Source organism: Zosterops lateralis, assembly GCF_965231275.1.
Source record: "Zosterops lateralis genome assembly, chromosome: 14".
Taxonomy (NCBI): Eukaryota; Metazoa; Chordata; class Aves; order Passeriformes; family Zosteropidae; genus Zosterops; species Zosterops lateralis.
The window spans coordinates 17823344-17842790 of NC_139774.1; the positions used below are offsets into that span (position 1 = coordinate 17823344).

At 46.8% G+C, this 19447-nt stretch overlaps 1 protein-coding gene across 1 annotated transcript in view; it reads right to left on the reverse strand.

The window, feature by feature from the left end:
- NR3C1 (nuclear receptor subfamily 3 group C member 1) overlaps nucleotides 1-19447 on the reverse strand; it is a 59337-nt gene that overhangs the window by 6139 nt on the left and 33751 nt on the right. Inside the window, exons 3-6 of the mRNA XM_083871964.1 lie at nucleotides 16195-16358; nucleotides 12228-12344; nucleotides 7559-7837; nucleotides 4910-5054 (exon numbers count right to left, since the gene is read on the reverse strand). Of these exons, the coding sequence (XP_083728090.1) occupies nucleotides 4910-5054; nucleotides 7559-7837; nucleotides 12228-12344; nucleotides 16195-16358 (705 nt within the window). The remainder of the gene's footprint in view (nucleotides 1-4909; nucleotides 5055-7558; nucleotides 7838-12227; nucleotides 12345-16194; nucleotides 16359-19447) is intronic.

The following is a 19447-nucleotide window of genomic DNA, read 5'->3' on the forward strand; positions in this document are numbered from 1 at the left end:
AGAAGCACAAACTACTGAAGCTGTATGAAAGCAGACCAAGAATAGGTGTAAAAGCCCAGCATTTCCAAACCCAGCTGTTGGACAATTCCCTCCACACGGAACTGGGCCATGTGTGGCACTGTCCCACACCTCCAGCTCCAGCTGTGGGCACTCACAGCAACCCAGAGAGCCCAGCTCCAGCTCAGGATTCCCCCACCAAGGAGCACAAAGTGCACACGAGGTAATAATGCTGCATGAAACAGGAGTAGGTGCAAGGCTGGGCACCGGGATGTTTCTCGGGGCATTTGACACAAAGCCACCACTTGGCCAGGTGGCCAAAGGCTGTCCTGGCCCCTCTGGGCTGTACCAAAGCCCACTCACATATTTCAAACTGAGTAATTGAAACCCATTCTCTGCCAGGGCTCAGCAGCTCTCCTTGTGTAAAACTGTGCCCATTTCTGGGCAGAAGGTTAAAATAAACATTATGAAAGGGGTCAGCCTGTTGTTTGTTTCTGCCTGCTGGGAACACAAGCCCATCCACGAGGCTGAGGGATGCAGAGAAGACACAGAGCTTTTGGGCAGTGCCAAGGCCACCCCAGCTGTAGTTCCCAGGGCAGGGGACAGGCACAGCCCCATGCACAGGCAGGGCTGGGTGCAGGGTGGCTCTGCCCTCATGTCACAGCACAGGGAGGCTGATTCACCACCTCGGCCCGGGGCTGGCACAGCTCTGGGAACAGCTCCCAGCCAGCCCCAGCCTGGCCAGGGCACATCAGATGATCTCAGCTGGCACAGGGAGCTGTCCTGGGGACACACACCAGGACAAGGGCAGGGCTCAGGGCTCTGCTCAGGATCCCAGCTCCCCTCCCTGCACAGGGCACTCACCCACTCACCCACCAGTGTAACACTCCATGGGGTGCTACACTCGGCTCATGGAAACACACACAGTGCTCTGGGAGGGCTCCACACATCTGCCTTCTCAGCTGAGCTACCACTGAACACCCTGACCCCCTCCCTGTCCCCTAAATACCCAGATCTCTGCTCCAGGCCAGGCCTGGCAGTGCCCAGGGCACGGGGATGGGCATAGGAATGTGCACAGGAATGGGCTCAGGGATGGGCACAGGGATAGGAACAGGGATGGGCACAGGGCACAGGGATGGGCACAGGGATGGGCACAGGAATGGGCACAGGGATAGGAACAGGGATGGGCACAGGGATGGGAATAGGGATGAAGCACAGGAATGGGCACAGGGATGGGGCACAGGGATGGGCACAGGGAATGGACACAGGGATGGGCACAGGGATGGGCACAGGGCACAGGGATGGGCACAGGGATGGGCACAGGGATGGGGCACAGGGATGGGCACAGGGAATGGACACAGGGATGGGCACAGGGATGGGCACAGGGAATGGACACAGGGCACAGGGATGGACACAGGGATGGGCACAGGGATGGGCACAGGGAATGGACACAGGGATGGGCACAGGGATGGGCACAGGGTACAGGGATGGGCACAGGGATGGGCACAGGGATGGGGCACAGGGATGGGCACAGGGAATGGACACAGGGATGGGGCACAGGGATGGGCACAGGGAATGGACACAGGGCACAGGGATGGACACAGGGATGGGCACAGGGATGGGCACAGGGAATGGACACAGGGATGGGCACAGGGATGGGCACAGGGTACAGGGATGGGCACAGGGATGGGCACAGGGATGGGGCACAGGGATGGGGCACAGGGATGGACACAGGGCACAGGGATGGGCACAGGGATGGGGCACAGGGATGGGCACAGGGAATGGACACAGGGCACAGGGATGGGCACAGGGATGGGGCACAGGGATGGGGCACAGGGATGGGGCACAGGGATGGGCACAGGGATGGGCACAGGGATGGGGCACAGGGATGGAGCACAGGGATGGACACAGGGCACAGGGATGGGCACAGGGATGGGCACAGGGAATGGACACAGGGCACAGGGATGGGCACAGGGATGGGCACAGGGATGGGCACAGGGATGGGGCACAGGGATGGAGCACAGGGATGGACACAGGGCACAGGGATGGGCACAGGGATGGGCACAGGGATGGGCACAGGGATGGGCACAGGGATGGGGCACAGGGATGGAGCACAGGGCACAGGGATGGGCACAGGGATGGGCATGGGCATAGGAACAGGCACAGGAAAGGGCACAAGAATGGGCACATTGGCAAGGCAAGCACAGCAGGGTTTGCACTGCTCTGACTCACCCAGCTCAGCAGAGCTGCACAGCCCCAAACCCCAGTAAACAAGATGCTGCTGTTCTGAAAACCAGATGACACCGACTCCACAAAAAGAGTTACAAAAGAATGTTGGGGAAAAAAAAAATCGGGGAACAAGGGAACTGAGAGAACATTGCTCACAGCACTGACATCACTTGTTGTTTTGCTGCTCAAAGGCAGCAGCACAGGCACCCTGCACAGCACACGAGATCAGCAGCACAAACCCGTGACCTCAGTCCCCCCAGCAAGGAGCTACAGTGACGAGCAGGGAACCAGAGTCAAAATCCTGAGGCCCAGGACTTCCAGGAACTTCACAAGCTGGACAGCAATTAAATGGCATCTGCTACTCGATGAACACAACCGTGCACTGTCACTGTGCTCACTGTAATTTTGGGCACCCTGTGACATACCCAGAGGAACGAAAGCTGAGACAGAACCGGTGCCAGTTCCAGCAGGGCATGTTTTCAATCACAAACTGGGGAAACAGTTATACAATACTGCAAAATCACAGGTTTAAACCCTTTCCAAGTGCTAAATAACGGCCAAAAATCTTAGATTTATTCAGCTGCCAAACTTTTCAACAGCTTGAGTCAAGTTTCGTGCATGTGTGTGTGTGTATAAAAACACGTATAATATATATAAAATTGCCAGCTAGTATAGACATACCTCCATAATAAATAAATAAATTACAGCAGTACAGACATAAAAGTGGAATATTCAATAAATATTCAATTTTTAGGAGAAGACTAAGCAAATGGCTAACATGCCAGTTTAAGACATAAAAAAGAGAATTTAATCCTCTTTCCCACCAGACTGTGAGCTACTGGATGTTGCTACTCCATGTAAGTAGCAGTAAATACACAGGAACACACTGCACAAGAATAAATGCATGGGGGACTGATGTTGCTCAGATGTTTGAGCAGGTACATGAGGCTAAAGAAAGCCTAATTAATGCCATAAAAAAATCAATCAATAACTGCAGTTATTTCCAACTGAACCACCAAGTCCTGGAGACCCCTCAGAGATGGAGCTTCCCTTTGTGCAGCTGAAGATATTGAGCATGGGGGTAAGTCTTGAAAGCTCAGAAACAGAATAAATGCTTTCTAAACCTCATATAAAACCCAAAGAGAATTAACCAGGAGTAGCTGCCCTTCCCTGTGGCCATGGCAGGGGCTCTGTGGGTTTGCCCCAGTGGCAGCCCCAGCTCACCTTCCCCAGGTGGGCACAGGGTGTTTATTCTGTAATAAACAGAGGCCTCTCCTGCAGGGCTCTCCTGCCTCACTTGGTGTTTGTCAGGCTTCACCCCGAGCTGGCTCTGTTTTATTGAGGGATGGGACATAAAAAGTTACGACCAGAGAGTTTTATGGAGAACCTGTAGCTCACTGGAAGGAACTGCAGGGCTCTCAGTCAGCTCGGTGCTTTATTGAAAACAAATGTCGCTCTGAGCTACGATTCACCAAACTGGAGCTGGAAGGAATTTGGGAATTGCTGTTTGCTGTTAACAGCATTACCCTTTCATTTCTGGGGGTTTTCAAGAGCTCCAACACCTAGCACTGAAGCTCTGTGGTTTTGACCCACTGATAAAACAGCAGGAGACCTCTGACTTACAGCAAATTAGATGTTATTGCACTTAGTGACAACATCAATTATTTCAATTCCACCACACAGAGATTGTTCTGCTCCAGGGACACATTCTAAGCACTTTAATGAACACAAGTACACAGATGGGCTCTCACCTGCCATCTCCTCCTCAGCCTTTTAAAAAATAATTATTATTATAAGGCAATGATTACAGTTTATAAAAGCCTGGAAAAATATTTACAGTGAACAAAAAAAAAAGGGAAGGAATAAATATACATGAAATAGAAATAGCAGATCCCACAGAAAATGTAACAATTATTGTATTTTTTTTAAACACAGAAAATATTTGGGAGATCTGATTTTGAAATGAAATAGGACCAGGAATAATAAACTGTGCCAAAACAGCCTAAAGGTACTGCCTCCATATTAAAACCAGGAAACAAACACGTGAACAAGATCCAATCAGCCCAACAATCCCAAATTCCCTCTTCTATAGCACAGAATTACTGCACAACACAAACCTGGAAAAATACAAGGAAAATTATGTGTGGTGCAAAAAAAAATACGTTCCAAAATTCCACGAAATTCAACTTTGCTTGAAAATTAACAAAGTTCAACAAAAAAAAAAATATAAATCAGGCAGGTCGTTCCATCTTTAACCTCGCCTTTTCAGCCCTAATTTCATCAGATCAGACAGAAATGTCTGACTGTGGCAAACTCGTGGGGCCATACTGCCACTTTGATACACTAAACAGACAGCACATTATGCAATTTGCCAAACTTTCCTCTCCATCCCAGGCATTATTTTTAGCTCTGACTGTGTTGGCTCTGATAAAATGAATGATTCCAGTGAATGGCGCAGGAACAGTCACAATATGGAATGTTAAAGCACAAACACCTCCCACAAAAACTTCTGGATATAAATACACTTAATATCTCAATTACCTTCCGTTTGACTTAGTGGAAAAAAAAAACGCTAAGCAAGCTGCTGGGAAAAAAAAATAACAAGTGGGAAAGGAGAGGCTGCTGTGGGGAGCCTGGGAGGATTGAGCAGCCCTGGATCCACCCCCTGGCAGCTCCTACTCACTCGTTAATGATCAGGTCTGGAGCAAAGCACAGCAGGTTGCCATTGGACTGCTTGTAGGATCTCCAGCCCAGAGCAAAAGCCATCAGGAACATCCAGGAGTACTGCAGGAGGGTCATTTGGTCATCCAGGTGCAAGTTTCGGAAACCTGGAGGAATAAAAATTGAAGGGGGGACGGTGTCAGTTGTAAAAAAGTAATAAAAGACAAAAGTGTTGTGTGACTTGGAAAAGGAGCAGGGCTGAGAGCAGCACAACTGTTGTGTTATCAGTGCACAGGTACTACAGGGAGTAAAAGGGATGTAAAGTTAAAAAATCACAGTACACATGTATGTGGTTATCTGGAACTGATGGTCACTCAGATACATCACAAAAGGCAACAATTATAGTTCACATGCACTGTAATTCACTGGGCTGCCTTCCAAAAATAACAGGCTTAGCTCCTTTTCATGAAAGCAGTCTGCTAGACAATGAATGATTTAATATCAAATTTTGTTCTTACTCAACAACATTTGCACACTGAACCTACAGAGTAAGTAGTGCATTAGTTACCAGCATCAACTGCTTCTAATCTCAAATGCAGCACGATCAGAGCCAACTGAAAAGGGAGGAAATGAGTAAAACTTGACAATTGGTCCCTCAAAGAGTGTGAAAATGCCACCAGCTCTGGATTTGCAGCACCAGCTCCTATCAGATGCAGCCTACACTTACCAAGAAACCACTGTGCCATACGGAGCCATTATTAGAGCCTGAATACAAGCTGATTTTATCTATTTTTATTAAGCATCTGACATCTAAAGAGCTCGTAACATCTAAAGAGCTGCTTCCTGAAGCTGTGCCAACAGACAAGAGCCAGTGGATGAACGTGTAACAAACTTGGTGGGTCTAAACAGAGCCCCTGCCTTTGCAGTCACCAGGAATGACCAGGCTCTAAAATACAAAGAAAAGGTTTCAAAGTGACTCCAGTCTTTTTTGGGTCAAACCTTGAAATCTGTGCTCAAACCCTCCCCAGGAAAAGATCATTTTGAAATCTCAACTAAAGGGTTTGGCAAGGAATGTTGGCGTGCTGTCAGCATGGCTGATGGGCTACAACCAGGAGCAGGATATACAAATTAAACACTCCTGAGGAACCACCTCAGCAAACAAAAGGAAGGAGATAAAAATGATAAGAACAGTTGCTATTAATGTGGCTATTAAAGAAAAGATTGGCATTTTCATTGAGAGCATAAGCTCTAACCTGGAGGGTTTGGCTAATTACAAAAACTGCTCAGCAGAAATGATGAACAGAGAAGTGTTTTATAAAATGGAATCTAAATCTGGATCTGGGAACAGCAGATGGTCTCCCAAAAACCTGTCCCAGAAGGAAATGTGTGCATGTGAGCCTCTCCTGGAGCAGAGTGAGCTAATTCAGCACAAGTGCCCAGTGCAAACAGCCCTGACACAGAATGCCAGAATCCCTGAGGTTGGAAAAGTCCCCAAAAATCACTGACTCCAACTTGTCCAACCTGCCCCACCTTGTCAGCCAGACCCCACACAAACCTCTCCAGTCACATCTCTGCTGGACAAACGTGTATTTGAGTTTTCCAGCCTTTCTTTCCCACTGTTAATTTATTTCCCCTGCTCGAAGAGACACAGTTATGACTCATAAATCTCATTATCGGGCTTTTTTCTTTTTCTTTTTTTTTTTTTTTTTTTGGCAGACCTGTTCTGTGATGTTATTTTTGGGCAATCTATGCGTCATGGAGGTGTTTTTGCCAGGGTTTTTGAGAACAGGTAGTGAACAGCACTGACCAGGGACAGAGGGAGATAAACACTGGGCTTTGTTCTGTAGGAACAAACATCTCCAGCTCTCCTTGGCCATGGCCTCTCCACGACAAATGCCACATGTCACATCCAAGGCTGAGATTTGACATCATTCCTTGCCTGTCTCACTGAGTCTTTAGGTAGGAGCCAAAATAGCAGCAAACCTCCTCCTCTGCCCAGGTAAGAGTCAGTTTGAACAGAGCTGGGAGAAAATAACACCTTGAGTTCCACCCTGGAGCTGGACAGTGAGGGGGAGTCAGGAACCCGATGAGCCAGCGCAGTGATGTTGGGCTGCAGAAGTCAAGGGAACCTCATTGATAAAAATATTCAAGAAATAATTGTTTATTGCCTAGAGAAGTGGCTGCCCCTGGATTTCTGGAAGTGTCCAAGGTTGGGTTGGACATTGGGGTTGGAGCAGCCTGGGACAGTGGAAGGTGTCCCTGCCATGGCAGGGGTGGCACAGGATGGGCTTTAGGCCCTTCCAACCCAAACCATTCTGGCATTCTGTGAATCTGAGGTGGAGACAGAGCTAATACAAACAGTCCTCTGTAATACTTTTACAACAAATACTCATTTAAGTAAGAATTTTAATATTCAGCGGTCAAACTGTTCAAGTAAAACGACCTAATTGTGGTAAATAAACGTTTACATCTGCAATTTTTTCTGCTTTTCTGCTCCGGAAGTACTTGAGCCACAAACAAGCCCCGCTATTACCAACACTTCATCTTGATGGAAAACAAAGGCTGATTTAGGTTCGACAGGAACTTGAGGAGATAATTCATTTCTCTGCAATTAATCTTCAAACAATAAAAAGACCATAATTAAAGGCAGGAGGTAACACTTGCACCTTACCTGGGATCGCCTTTGCCCACTTGACTGCGGCGACCACCTGGCGGCCGCCCAGCATGTTGAGCGTGGAGAGGATCCTCCAGCTGGAGTCGGGCAGGGAGCTGTCGTAGCCCGAGTAGAGCACCTCGGGCTCGATGACCTCGAGCAGGGACACCAGGGTGGGCGTCAGCTGCGGCAGCGACGCGGGCACGATGCTCTTGTTGGCGGCCGCCTCCGGCGCCTCGCGCGCGCCCGCCGCGCCGCCCTGCTGCAGCCCCTTGATCTTCTTCTTGGTCTTGCGGGCTGCGAAGGGTGGGGAGAGAATGGGAATGAGATAAATGAGGAGATAAACGCAGCAGAGGGAAGGCTGCTCTCATCCAGGCAGAGATGGCAGCAGGGCAGTGAAAGCTGCACAGCGTTTGTTGGCAAAGTCGGGAGTTTCGCATTCATTCCGAGCAAAACTCCAGTTTTTGTCAGAAAATGACACTTCACATTTTAATAAAAGTCATATTTATGCCGATTTATGCTTCAAAATGTTCAGTGATGTCTGCAGGTACCTTACAAGGTACAAGACCCTAAAATACAAGGCTGACCCTAAAGTACGAGGCTGACCCTAAAGTACAAGGCTGACCCTAAAATATGAGCCTGACCCTAAAGTACGAGGCTGACCCTAAAATATGAGCCTGACCCTAAAATACAAGGCTGACCCTGAAATACGAGGCTGACCCTGAAATACAAGGTTGACCCTGAAATACAAGGCTGACCCTAAAGTACAAGGCTCAATCCCACCACTGGAAATATCTGCAGGCCTGCACACTTTAAAAGCTCCTTTAAATACCAAGCATAGAAACTAGGCAGAAGAAAGGAAAAAAAATATATTTAATGGGTAAGAAGTTACTGGATCTCTCAAGCCAGGGAAAACAGGGGATTTTTTTTTAAAATGCTGGGCAGGAGGCGCTTTTTCTCTTGCCAGCTTTCTTGCATATAAATCACTGCTGCGTAATTAAACCATAAAACTCATTTGCCAAAAAAATAAAACATCACACAGAGATGTTAACTGTAAACTACAAAAAGTTGGAGCAACAATTTTATTAGCATCTTGTCCCTAATGGAGTCTCCTGCTTGGCTCTGGCTCTCCTGGACGCAGGCGGCCACACGGAATTCACTGTTTAACACAGACCAAACCAGCCCAGCTCCTTCCCTGGCTGCCTCAGTTCATTAATTGATTTCTGCAACTTCCCAGATCGATCTGTAGCCCATCACGTAACGTGGTTGTGCATTCCAAGCTCCTCCTGAGCTGTTGGGGATCCCTCAACACCCAAAAGTGCACCAAGCCCTCAGTGCCAGCACACAGAACCCCCTCCTGGAGCCGCCTCTCCCTCTGGCTGCAGCAGAGCCTTTGGAAAACAACCACCAAAGGCAAGGAATCCTCTGCAGGCCTTGCACAAACTGCGTTTTCCCAAAGTTTTGTAGACTGGCCACATGTGCCAAGCCTGCCATGAGGGAATAGCAACAGTTGTTTCCTTGGAGCAAAGAGCTTCTTGTTATTCTCCTCTCAATTTTGAAATGGCTGCTTCAAAATCCTTTCATATTCTGGCATTTTTCTGCCCCATTATCCGTGTTCTGAAGAGCAAATGAACTGCTTTGACTTAAATTTAGAAGCACATGCCTTCAGCTTCCTGCAGACACCTGGATGGAGTATTTCCAGCCCAGAAAGCCTGATAAAATTATAATCAAAATAAACAGATCTGATAAGACAATTATGTAAGAATTTTTATTAGCCTGTTACCAGCCCTGACTTAGATATATAGCTGCACCTCACAAAAGAAAAAAAGAAGAAAAATAAGACTGAGATAATGAATTTCTTCGCAATTAATTTTTAAATAATAAAAAGACCACTAATTTACAGCCAGCTCCTTAAGGCATTTTACAGGAGATAACCCCCACAGATAAACTCAGCATGGAGAGAAAACCATCCAAGATTTTCTGTTTAAGCAAACAAAAACCCCCCAAGCTCCTGCAGTGTGGCATCCACCAGGCTGCAGAGGCTTCCTCCTCCTCCCTGCCCGGGGGCAGATGGCCCCAACACCTGAGCCAGGTGGGACAGGGACCTGCGACCACCCCCAGGGGCAGCAGGCACTGCCCTCCTGAGCTGGCAGCCAGAACCAGCCCACTGCAAGGCAGAGAATTAGAAACAACTAAAAGATTCCTCAAAAAATTGAAATAAATTCCAAGCGAAGACTGCAGAAAAAAAAAACCTAATTAATTGCCAAGTTTAACTGTAAAATGAGGTATGAAAAGCCAAAAAAAATTATGAGACCGTTTTTTTTTAACAGGCATAAAAGCTGACAATAAATCTTTTCTTCCAGCACATCACAAAGAGAAAAGGGTGCCAAGGAACACCAATTAACGGTGGGAGCGGAAATGAGAACTCAAGGAAATAAAGGCTGGAGAACAAAATATCATCATTGTGCTGTGTAAATCTCTGGTACCTGCAGCTTGATGTTTTTCCAGTCCCCTACGCCCCAAAAAAAACATGCAATAGAAAAAAGAAAGTTCCAGAAAAGGATGGTGTGCAGTGCAAAAGACTGATGGACTTGAGGTCCTTTCCAACCCTTAATGATTTTATGGTAAAAAAGAATAACAGAAAATTATCAAGTGACTATAAAGGGCTACTTTTAACTCGGGAAAAGAACAGGTCAATTAAAATGTTGCATGATAGAATGAATGAATTCATTAATTTAAAAATAAATTAGTTTTGTACCCAGTACATAACAGTGAAATGCACTGCAGGTACTGGGAACTCAGAGATGACCAAAGCTGGAAAAAGTCCAGCAGGAATTCAGGTGAGCGCAAGGGGCCCAAGGACTGAAGGGCTGGACTGGGATCTCTCCTGGCCATTCACTGGTTTGCTATAACCACTGTTTATGCACTGAAGCTGCAGCTGGGGACTTTTCAAAAAGAAATTACTGTCTAAAAAACATGCAAATTTAATTATTTTTTTAAACAACAGTCATTCCTGAACTGTGACCCTAAAATAGGCAAGATAAAAGAAACTGGATTTTAGTCTCTTCCGCACTTTATATACTGCCTCCCAGTTTGCTTTTCTGCATGACCACTTCTCCATCTGCTCAGATCTGTCCCAAAATCCTTGTTTTCAGGGTGTTTTTCACCCTTTCACACTACCTGGGCTCTTCCATTTTGTGCTGCCGAGTCTCTGGATTCCTTTCTCCTCTCAGCCATAAAAGCTTCCCTCTCCCCACCTTCTCCAACAACTTACACAACAAAATCCATCCTCCAAAGCCTCACTATTCTCTAGGATCCTCTGTGCCTTACTCTGAGAGCACTTTTTCACATAGATAAATACATGAAAATCACAGATATATTTTGAAAACAGCTGTGAAAAGAAAAAATAGAAATTAACCTTAAGCAAAATGCATTTTTTTCCACCTCAAAACTAAACCTGAGGGGTTTGGCATTATTTAAGCTGCTTTAGGCTCTGCTGTTGGGTGTCCTTGCCCCCAGCCACACTGGCAGGGCAGTGACCTGTCCCCATGGACACCACGAGCAGGCAGAAGGCCTGTCCTGCTCTGACCTCTGAAGGATGAGGTCCAGCCCACTGGGAGTGTCCAAAACCCAAATCCAGCTCCTGGGAGACACTCACTGACCATCCATGTCGTCCAGGGATTTATTTCAGAAGCCACGAGTGCAGGTTTTGGCTGAGGCCTCCCCTCCTGCACACAGATCATGACAACAAATGGAGCAGCATTCCTGAAAAAGGGATGTGCCTGGAAGGGCAGGTCCAGTCCCATTTCCAGCCCAGGAAAGGTGGTGCTGTGTCCCCCTGAGGGAGGCTGGGAGCAGAAGAGGAATGATGGGCTAACACAGCCACCAGTCTGTGCCTCATTGATCTCTTTAACTTATCACTTACACCTCGCCAAGGATATTATAACTGGCTGAAATGAAATTCTGTTCATCCTTGGAGCTGACAAACATATCTTTGACATTTTTAATTTATCTGACAATTTTGATTATACAAGTACCACCAGGATAACTGCACTAGTAAGTGCTGTGTTAATCTCTGCTGCTCAGGGAAAAATAGCAAACATAAAATGAAGCTGACACTAATAAAAGTGTTTTATTATTAGCCATTTTACAACCGCTGCTGAATCTCTGGTTGATGTGGCCTTCAGAGCCTCACGAGTCATTCAGGACTGAGCAGAGAACAATGATGTGGAGGTATGTTAAATTTAACCATAAAATTAAATTTTCTGGAGAAATTTTAACAGATATTTAAGAAGTATCCACAAAAGTACTTCAATTTTCTTCAGCAGGAAGATGCAATCCCCACTCCCATCCCTGTCCTGTGTGGTCCCAGCATCAGCTCACCCAGACAGCACACCCTCCTACAGGTGTTACACCTCCCTGAGCTGCTCTCCAAGAGTTCTGCTGTCCCACATTCCACAAAAAAGTCACGAGATGTTTGTGCTGAGAGGAACGAGAAACAACCAACCCTCGTTTGTGTGCGCGACTCGCTTGTGCTGACCAGAGACAGCAGGTGAGCGCAGACAGGAGAAGTCTGAGCACAAACTCTGCTGCCTTTTGCTGCAATGCCCACGAGATGCAGCCCAGAGTGCAGCTCCCCCCAGCCTGGTGCCCCCCAGCCTGGGCAGGCCCTGTGTGTGTGTTTTACCTTCCAGGTTCATGCCCGCCTGCAGACACTTGCGGTAGCGGCACGCGGGGCAGTTCTTCCTGCGGATCTTGTCGATGATGCAGTCGTTCCTGCCGGCACACAGGTAGTTGTGCTGCCCTGGGACAGACAGACAGACACACAGACAGACATCAGCTCTCCATGGCAGAGATCCCACTCAGCCACCCCTTCAGTGACAGCAAGGACCACAGAAAAACTTCACTTGCTGCACTGTGTGTCTTGCAGAAATATCTGTACCCACCTGACTTTGCATATCCAAACCCATTTCTCATGTTTAGACCTCAAAGCCAACACATTTAAGTAGAAATATTATTTTCTATTTGTTAATTTCTATTTTTAAAACTATTTCCCCTTGTGTTTACCGAAGCCATCCTCTACAGCACGTTTCCCATTTCTCTAAATAGCTTGACAAGAGACATAAATAATGAACACAAACACGTTCTGAGCAAACCTTTGTAAACATTTCTACAGACACAGAGCTGGACAGTCCTGAGACCTTCCTGTAACTTACAGCCTGACCCGGACAAACCTAATTCTCTGACACTTTTAAGGATTCACAGACTCAGAACAAAACTGGCCCTGAAAATATGACAAGCTGAAGTGCATAAATTAAAATAACTGTATTTCTTAGCTGTTTAAAGCAGGGCAACAGAAATATCTATTCTTAATTATATAAGTTATGTCAATAAATGTCTGAATGTAACCTATTTAGGGAAAGGTATTGCCAAAGATTAGACCTTTCCCCCAGATAGGGGTCAAGAAACATGTTTTTCCAGAGGGCAGAAAGCTGCAGCCTGGGCTTTTACATTGTATTGCAAAGTACTGACAGTACAACGTTGTGAGAAACAAATAGATTTTCCAAAACTGAGTTATTAACAACAGAGTCCAAGAGTTTTCTCACAGGAGAACAGCTTGGAGAAGGAATTTCTTACAAGTCAGCTGTGAAAATTATGGGCATGCAGAGTTCATTCCTATGGCTTTGGCCGAACTTCTCCTGTGAAGTGCCTCAAGTTGATATTCCAAGGAATGTTTTTCTGAATGACCCTCCCACCTCCTCCACTCGGAGGAGAGGAGCTTTCCTGACCCCTGTGCCAGCTTTGTGTTTAATTAACTCAGACAACAGACCCTCAGCTCACCACTCTGGTTGCCATTAACATCCCAACACATGGAACATGAGCTGGTGCCAGCACTGCAGTGGGGCACAGACAACAGCTCCATGTCCCTCCACACTGTTTGATGAGACCACAGCCTCACACATCACTGCAGACTCTTCAGGTGAGGATTCTCCTGAGCTGCTCTGTTTTATTGCTAACAAAGAGCTTCCTCTCCACCAATGCTCTGTTTCTTGTATTCTGCTCACCTACTCTTGCCTTTCCTGGGATCAAGCTGCACTATTTCTTTGTATCACTTTAATCTCAAAGCCTTCTTGCCACATGATTTTTGGGGGAAAATGAAGGGAAGTTGGTGCTCCACATCCACCTGCTGCCCAGGGATGTGCCAGCAGCCAAAGGAACGAGCTTTGGTTCTCTCTGCTGCTCACACCCAGATACTCCACAAATACTCTGGTAAAAACCAGGAGTGAGCCAATGCAGGTGTTTCCAGGGGGATCTGGGGCACACAGGGGCATTTTTCCGAGGCTGGCCAATCCCAATCCCATCCCCATCCCCACAGCCCCCTCTGGCACACTGGGGCTCTGACACACCGTGACACCAACAGCTCTGTGCCCATCTGAGCACAGCAGCCTGGAAAAAGGTTGGGAATTGCAGACAAAGGACTTTGGGAGATGGAATGAAAGATGCTGATGAACAAGGGCAATTTGGAGCAGGGCAGGAGGGAGAGGTGATGGGGACTCTGCAGGGAGGGAGGGAGGTGTGAGGAGCTCAGCAGGGTGAGCAGAGCTGGGGACGAGCAGTGAGGATCCAGGTTGGGACATTGGGTGAAGTGTTGGGAGCTGAGCAGGGCTGGGGCTGGAGAAACTCAAATCATGAAGGCTCTGGGCTCTGAAAAACCCTGAAATCAGAGCTAGTAAAAGCTACCTCTGGCCAGCCCAAGCTCCTGAAGAAAGGCCTGTCTGCCTGAAGAACTGCACAGAAATCAACAACTGCTGTCCCACCTTCACCCTTCCTCCTCTCTTCTGGTTCTACTCTTTGCTGAAAAAATGCACTTTGTATTGGCTTCCTAGACACTGACACTTCCAGTTTCTGTGACTATTTCTGCCACAGTACACAGGCCTGGAGGCAAAGGTGGAAAAAAGGGCTTTGGCTAAAGGCCGGGTAACGAGTGTGCAGAGTCAGCTTGGTCTGAGCACTAACAGGTGCCTGGCAGCCACTAATAAAAAGGATATTGCAGGAACAAATTCTTTTTACATGTGTTCCCAATAAGAAAAAATGCCTATAAAAGACAAAAGCAAATTATTTGTTCCTTAACGTGAGGACTAGGACTAATGGATCCTGGAAGTGATCCTGCAAACATCCATGTCATCTGATGGAAGGGTTTAGAGTGCTCAGCCCCTGGTGCCATGGGGATCAATCAACAGCTGGACTTGCTGATCTCAGAGGGTCTTTTCTAAACTTAATGATTCTGGGATTGTGTGAAACGTGGGATAATTTGTGGCACAATCAAAGCAGAAGCAGAGGTGAGTCTTGAGGAACTGATTGGCACAAGCCAGTTTATATTTTTAGTATCAAGACAGTCAATTTATGGTGTGTCAGAAGCAAAAGGATTCATTGGGGTGATTCCTTCCTGTATCAATACTTTTGTGATTTATTTCAGCTTGAGAACAGGCAAACCCATGGCTCTGGCACACGTCCAGCTGCCTCATAAACGGTCTCCTGAGGGATCTCTGGTGACCATGTTTTAATCAAAGGTACAGATGATTATTTGCTTTGCACTTGAGCTGATATTACCTTGCTATACTTCACTTCCCACAGAGCCAGCTCCCCTTTGGGACCAGCAGAAACCACAACATGAACTTGACTTTCCTGATGCCTCTGAGAGGCTCTGCCCTTCCACAGAGCTCCCCATGGCACCTGGAGAGGCAGGAACTGGGGGAAAGCGCCTTGAATGGTGCCTTGTCTCTGTCAAACAGCTCTCCCTCTCCTCCAGTGACCCCAACTTGCACAAATGTCAGCAGAAAGAGCCTGGCTCGGTGAGGGCTGCACGAGGAAGGCACAAGACAGGAAACCCTGAGGGCCAGGACTAAGAACAATGTTCTTCAGACCTGAGGAGTGACCATCCTCCCAGGAACACTGGGAATATGCTCCAGTTCTTCTGCATGTGATACTGAACCAGAGTCACACCTTGAGGTACCACCTAGCCCCTTAAAAAATGGCCACTGATGCACCCAAAAATCACACAGTCCTTATTCACATTCATTTTCCATCATCTCTGTTTTCCAGAAGGATTTTTCTCTAATCACAACCAGAGAGAAATCCCAGTGATCCAATCTCACACACATCCCTGGTACCCAGTGTCCCTGCAAATAACACCCAGGGACATGGATGCCATTCAACCAACATTGTTTACATGAAGAACTACATTGTAAAACTATAATAACCTCACACAAAACATTACTGAGTCCCATGTAAATTTTCTACACAAACCAACTAACCTTAAATTGAAAAAATCACAAACTACTACAGATCTACTGCACAAAGACAAATATCTGTATAAAAACGGGACGAATAAACAAAAACAACAGTGAAAGAAAAACGAAAGAGACAAAAGCCAAGACAACAATAAATTGTTTTACACAGAGTGAATGGGAGCATTTAATCAACGTGAATGGAATCCATGCTTTGGATAATGCACCATTATCAATGTGATTTACTATGACAAGATCAGTGATCTAATGGATGGGATGTTCAGCAGGATTCTAACAAAACCATGGCTGCTGGGTTTGAAAAAGGATGACATGCACGGGGATTTTATGTTTCTAAGCAGGTCCTACCTTCCACTGCCCTTTTGAAGAACACTTTGCAGCTGCCACACGTCAGGACACCGTAGTGGCACCCGGAGGCCTCGTCAGAGCACACCAGGCAGAGCTTGGGAGGTGGTCCCGTGGTTGCTGAGGTTGTGGATGGAGAAGAGCTTACATCTGACCTCATTCCAGGGCTGAAACAAAGCAGAAAAAATACCTTTAGTTGGGACAGAGGTGAACACAGCGATTGGAATGGCCTGTCCCCACTCTTGGTGGGACAGCTCTGCACACCACAAACAGTTAAACAAGGACTTCTGTCAGACCCAAGGAAAGCTGTATGGATTTTTCACAGCCTATTTGGCCGCATCAAGATTCCTTCCCTTACACGTTCCTGAAGCCAAGTTTCTTGCACAATTATCCCAGCCTTTAAGATTGACTCTTAAAACACGTTCTTACTCCATATTGTTTCCATTAGTGCCACATTCCCTGCAGTCTGCACAGGGCTCTTCTGCTGGGATACTGTTATGCAAGAGGCTGTGCAAATTGGGCCATACAGTAACAGATATTCACAGTAACAAGTGATCATTTCACCCCAACAATTTTGGAGAAGAGTGAGAAATATTCCTCATTTCAGGATTTGGATGGAAACACCCAGCCCAGCTACAAAGGAAGGGTTGCTTTGTTAAGAAAAAAAAAAAAAAACAACAAATCCCTCTGAGAACAACAAACAATCCATCATAATCACCTTGGAGCTGCTCCTAATCCTCGGGGTGACCCAGCAGTGCTGGGCCAGAGCTCAGGGGCTGATCCTACAGAGCTGCAGCCCCACAGCCCTGGAAAGGCCCAGCTTGTTGAGCTCATCCACCTCCACATGAGAAGAACTCCCTGCCATGGTGGGTGGCAGAGACCTCAACAGCTGCCCATGAGGTCACAGAGTCTCCCTCTCTGAAAACATCCCGAACTCACCTGGACACCTTCCTGTGTCCCCTGCTCTGTGACTCTGCCTTGGCAGGGGGTTGGACTGGAGCACCTCCAGAGGCCCCTTCCAACCTCAGCTATTCTGCGATTTCCAACTGAATTTGAAACTTCTAAAATATGATTTCTATCCTGCCTGCTTCGCTTGAAACTGATTTTCACAGAAAATCCTGTTCACCAGGGTTTCCAGCCACTCTCCAGATGAAGCTCGAAAAATGACACTTTTATTTAAGGTTTTGGTGCCTCTCCTTGGAAACTCTCCAGACCATCCACGTTCCCTGATGTGGGCTTAACATTTGTATGTGGGACGGCTTTTGCATGGAAAATTCCTTTTCCTCTCCTCAAGGAAGTCTGACCAGATTTGGTCACACATTTAAAAAAAAAAACAAACCCACAGCTCCAACACGCTCACGCAAACCTTAAAATTCCATCCCAAATTAAGACATTCCACCACCTGGGAGCTCTGCTTTTGCACAGGTCCGTATGTCCCATCCCCAGAGAGCACCTGAGAAATGGCCCCTCCAAGGATCCAAAGGACTTGCCCGTTGTGTTTGTTCTTTCCTGCAGGGATTGAGGCAATCAAAAGACAAGGAGCAGGATCCTCCCACTCAAATACAGAAGGATCAAAGTCGAACCAGAATAAATGTGTCAATGAAGTTCTCACTTTGACAAAAATGGAATCAGAAGGCAGAGAGAAGTGAAAATTACTTGCGTTGGGGGGGAAAAAATGAGACAGCACAGAAAGGCAAAGAGCTAAGGGATGTGGAGACCCCCCAAAACCGGTGTCTGAGCTGGGGAGAAGCTGAGCTGTGTCTCAGAGCAGAGCAGAAAACACCAGACAGGAACAAAACAACACCTTCAAGGTGCTGGAAGAGCAGTGGGAAGAGGACAGCAGAGCAAGACCAGAACAAGGGAGATGCAAAGCCCTCAGCAGGAAAGGCTGGCAGCAGGAATGGAGGAGAATGAGTCAAACTTGAGGAAAAAAGGCAAGAAAAAGGCCTCTCTTTTCCCAAAGGGAAGAATGCTTCTTTCCAGAACTTGGAAAAGAGCTCCAATGTGTCACATCGCTGCTCTGTGTTCAGCAAGTATCTGTGGAATGCTGCAGCACGTCTCCTCCACGCCACGGCTGTGCCAGGGGGCTGCCAAGCCCCACGGCGTGTCTGTCAGTGCTGCACTGCTCACCCATGGCCAGCCACGGCTTCTCCAAATCATCTGTCTTTTTTTGTAAAGAGCAGGGAGCTTTAATGAACCCCTCTGGTTGCACAAGCCAGCCCCCAGCAGCACCCAAGCCGTGGCACAGTGTAACTCAAGCCAGTCCCACCTATTTGATGTCGGCAGGAAAGGAACGTGTATCTTTAATTACGGGCTCATCTTGCTCTCTGTGCCTTCCTCAAGTGCACAGACCTCTAGGAACAGCTCTGGGAGGGTGCAGGGGCACTGTCCTGTCCCCTCTGGGGCTGCAGGAGCACACACCTCATGGGGAAGGAAGATGAGGATTCACATCTATTCCTGCTGCTCCATGGAGGTTTCAGAAGGAGCCCAGAGATCAGGGCAGAACCTCAGGCTCGAGAGCCATCCTTGGTTCTTTGCTCTCTCACAGGTTTCCTGTCTATAATCATCAGACAAGTAATTTTGACTCAAAGCTTTGCTTCCTTTCATGTGATACACATATTAATTTCTTCTTCTGGTTTTTTTTTTTTTTTTTTTTTTCTTCTCTCCCCAGCTTGCTGATACATTTGGAGAAAGAAATTTGTTTCTCTACTTTTAGACTGTCATATGCAAAAAACCATGATTTTAAAAACCCCAACACTTACCTCAAAGCCAAGCAATACCCCTTTTAAAAGCAGCAATCACTGTCTGGCTATTCTAAGATGCCTTATTTTCTCTAAAGGTTCAGGCCCAGCAGCTCCTTTTCTCAGACTAAATATCTCAGATTAAACACTGAAGTACAGGCTGAGAGTTTCCTTTAAGCAAGGAATATATAACTTGAGAACTTTGCTTCATTAAAATTATTAAAACCAGAAAAAGATGGAAACATCTTTCTATGTATAGTTTTGAAGACAGCTAATTTAGATACAAAAATAAAACTCTTTCTACCTCTCAAATTTCTGACAAAAGCATTTTTAAGGAAACATTCATCAGCTGTCAGGGAAACCATGACAGTGCCAAACATATTCCACTGAAACTTTTCAGTCACCTTTAATTTTTAAACAGGGGGCTCATTTTCTGCCACCAGCACCACAGAAAATGTAATATGAGAAAGAAAACAGATGATATGACTTGGAAAACTAAAAATAAATGATTACAT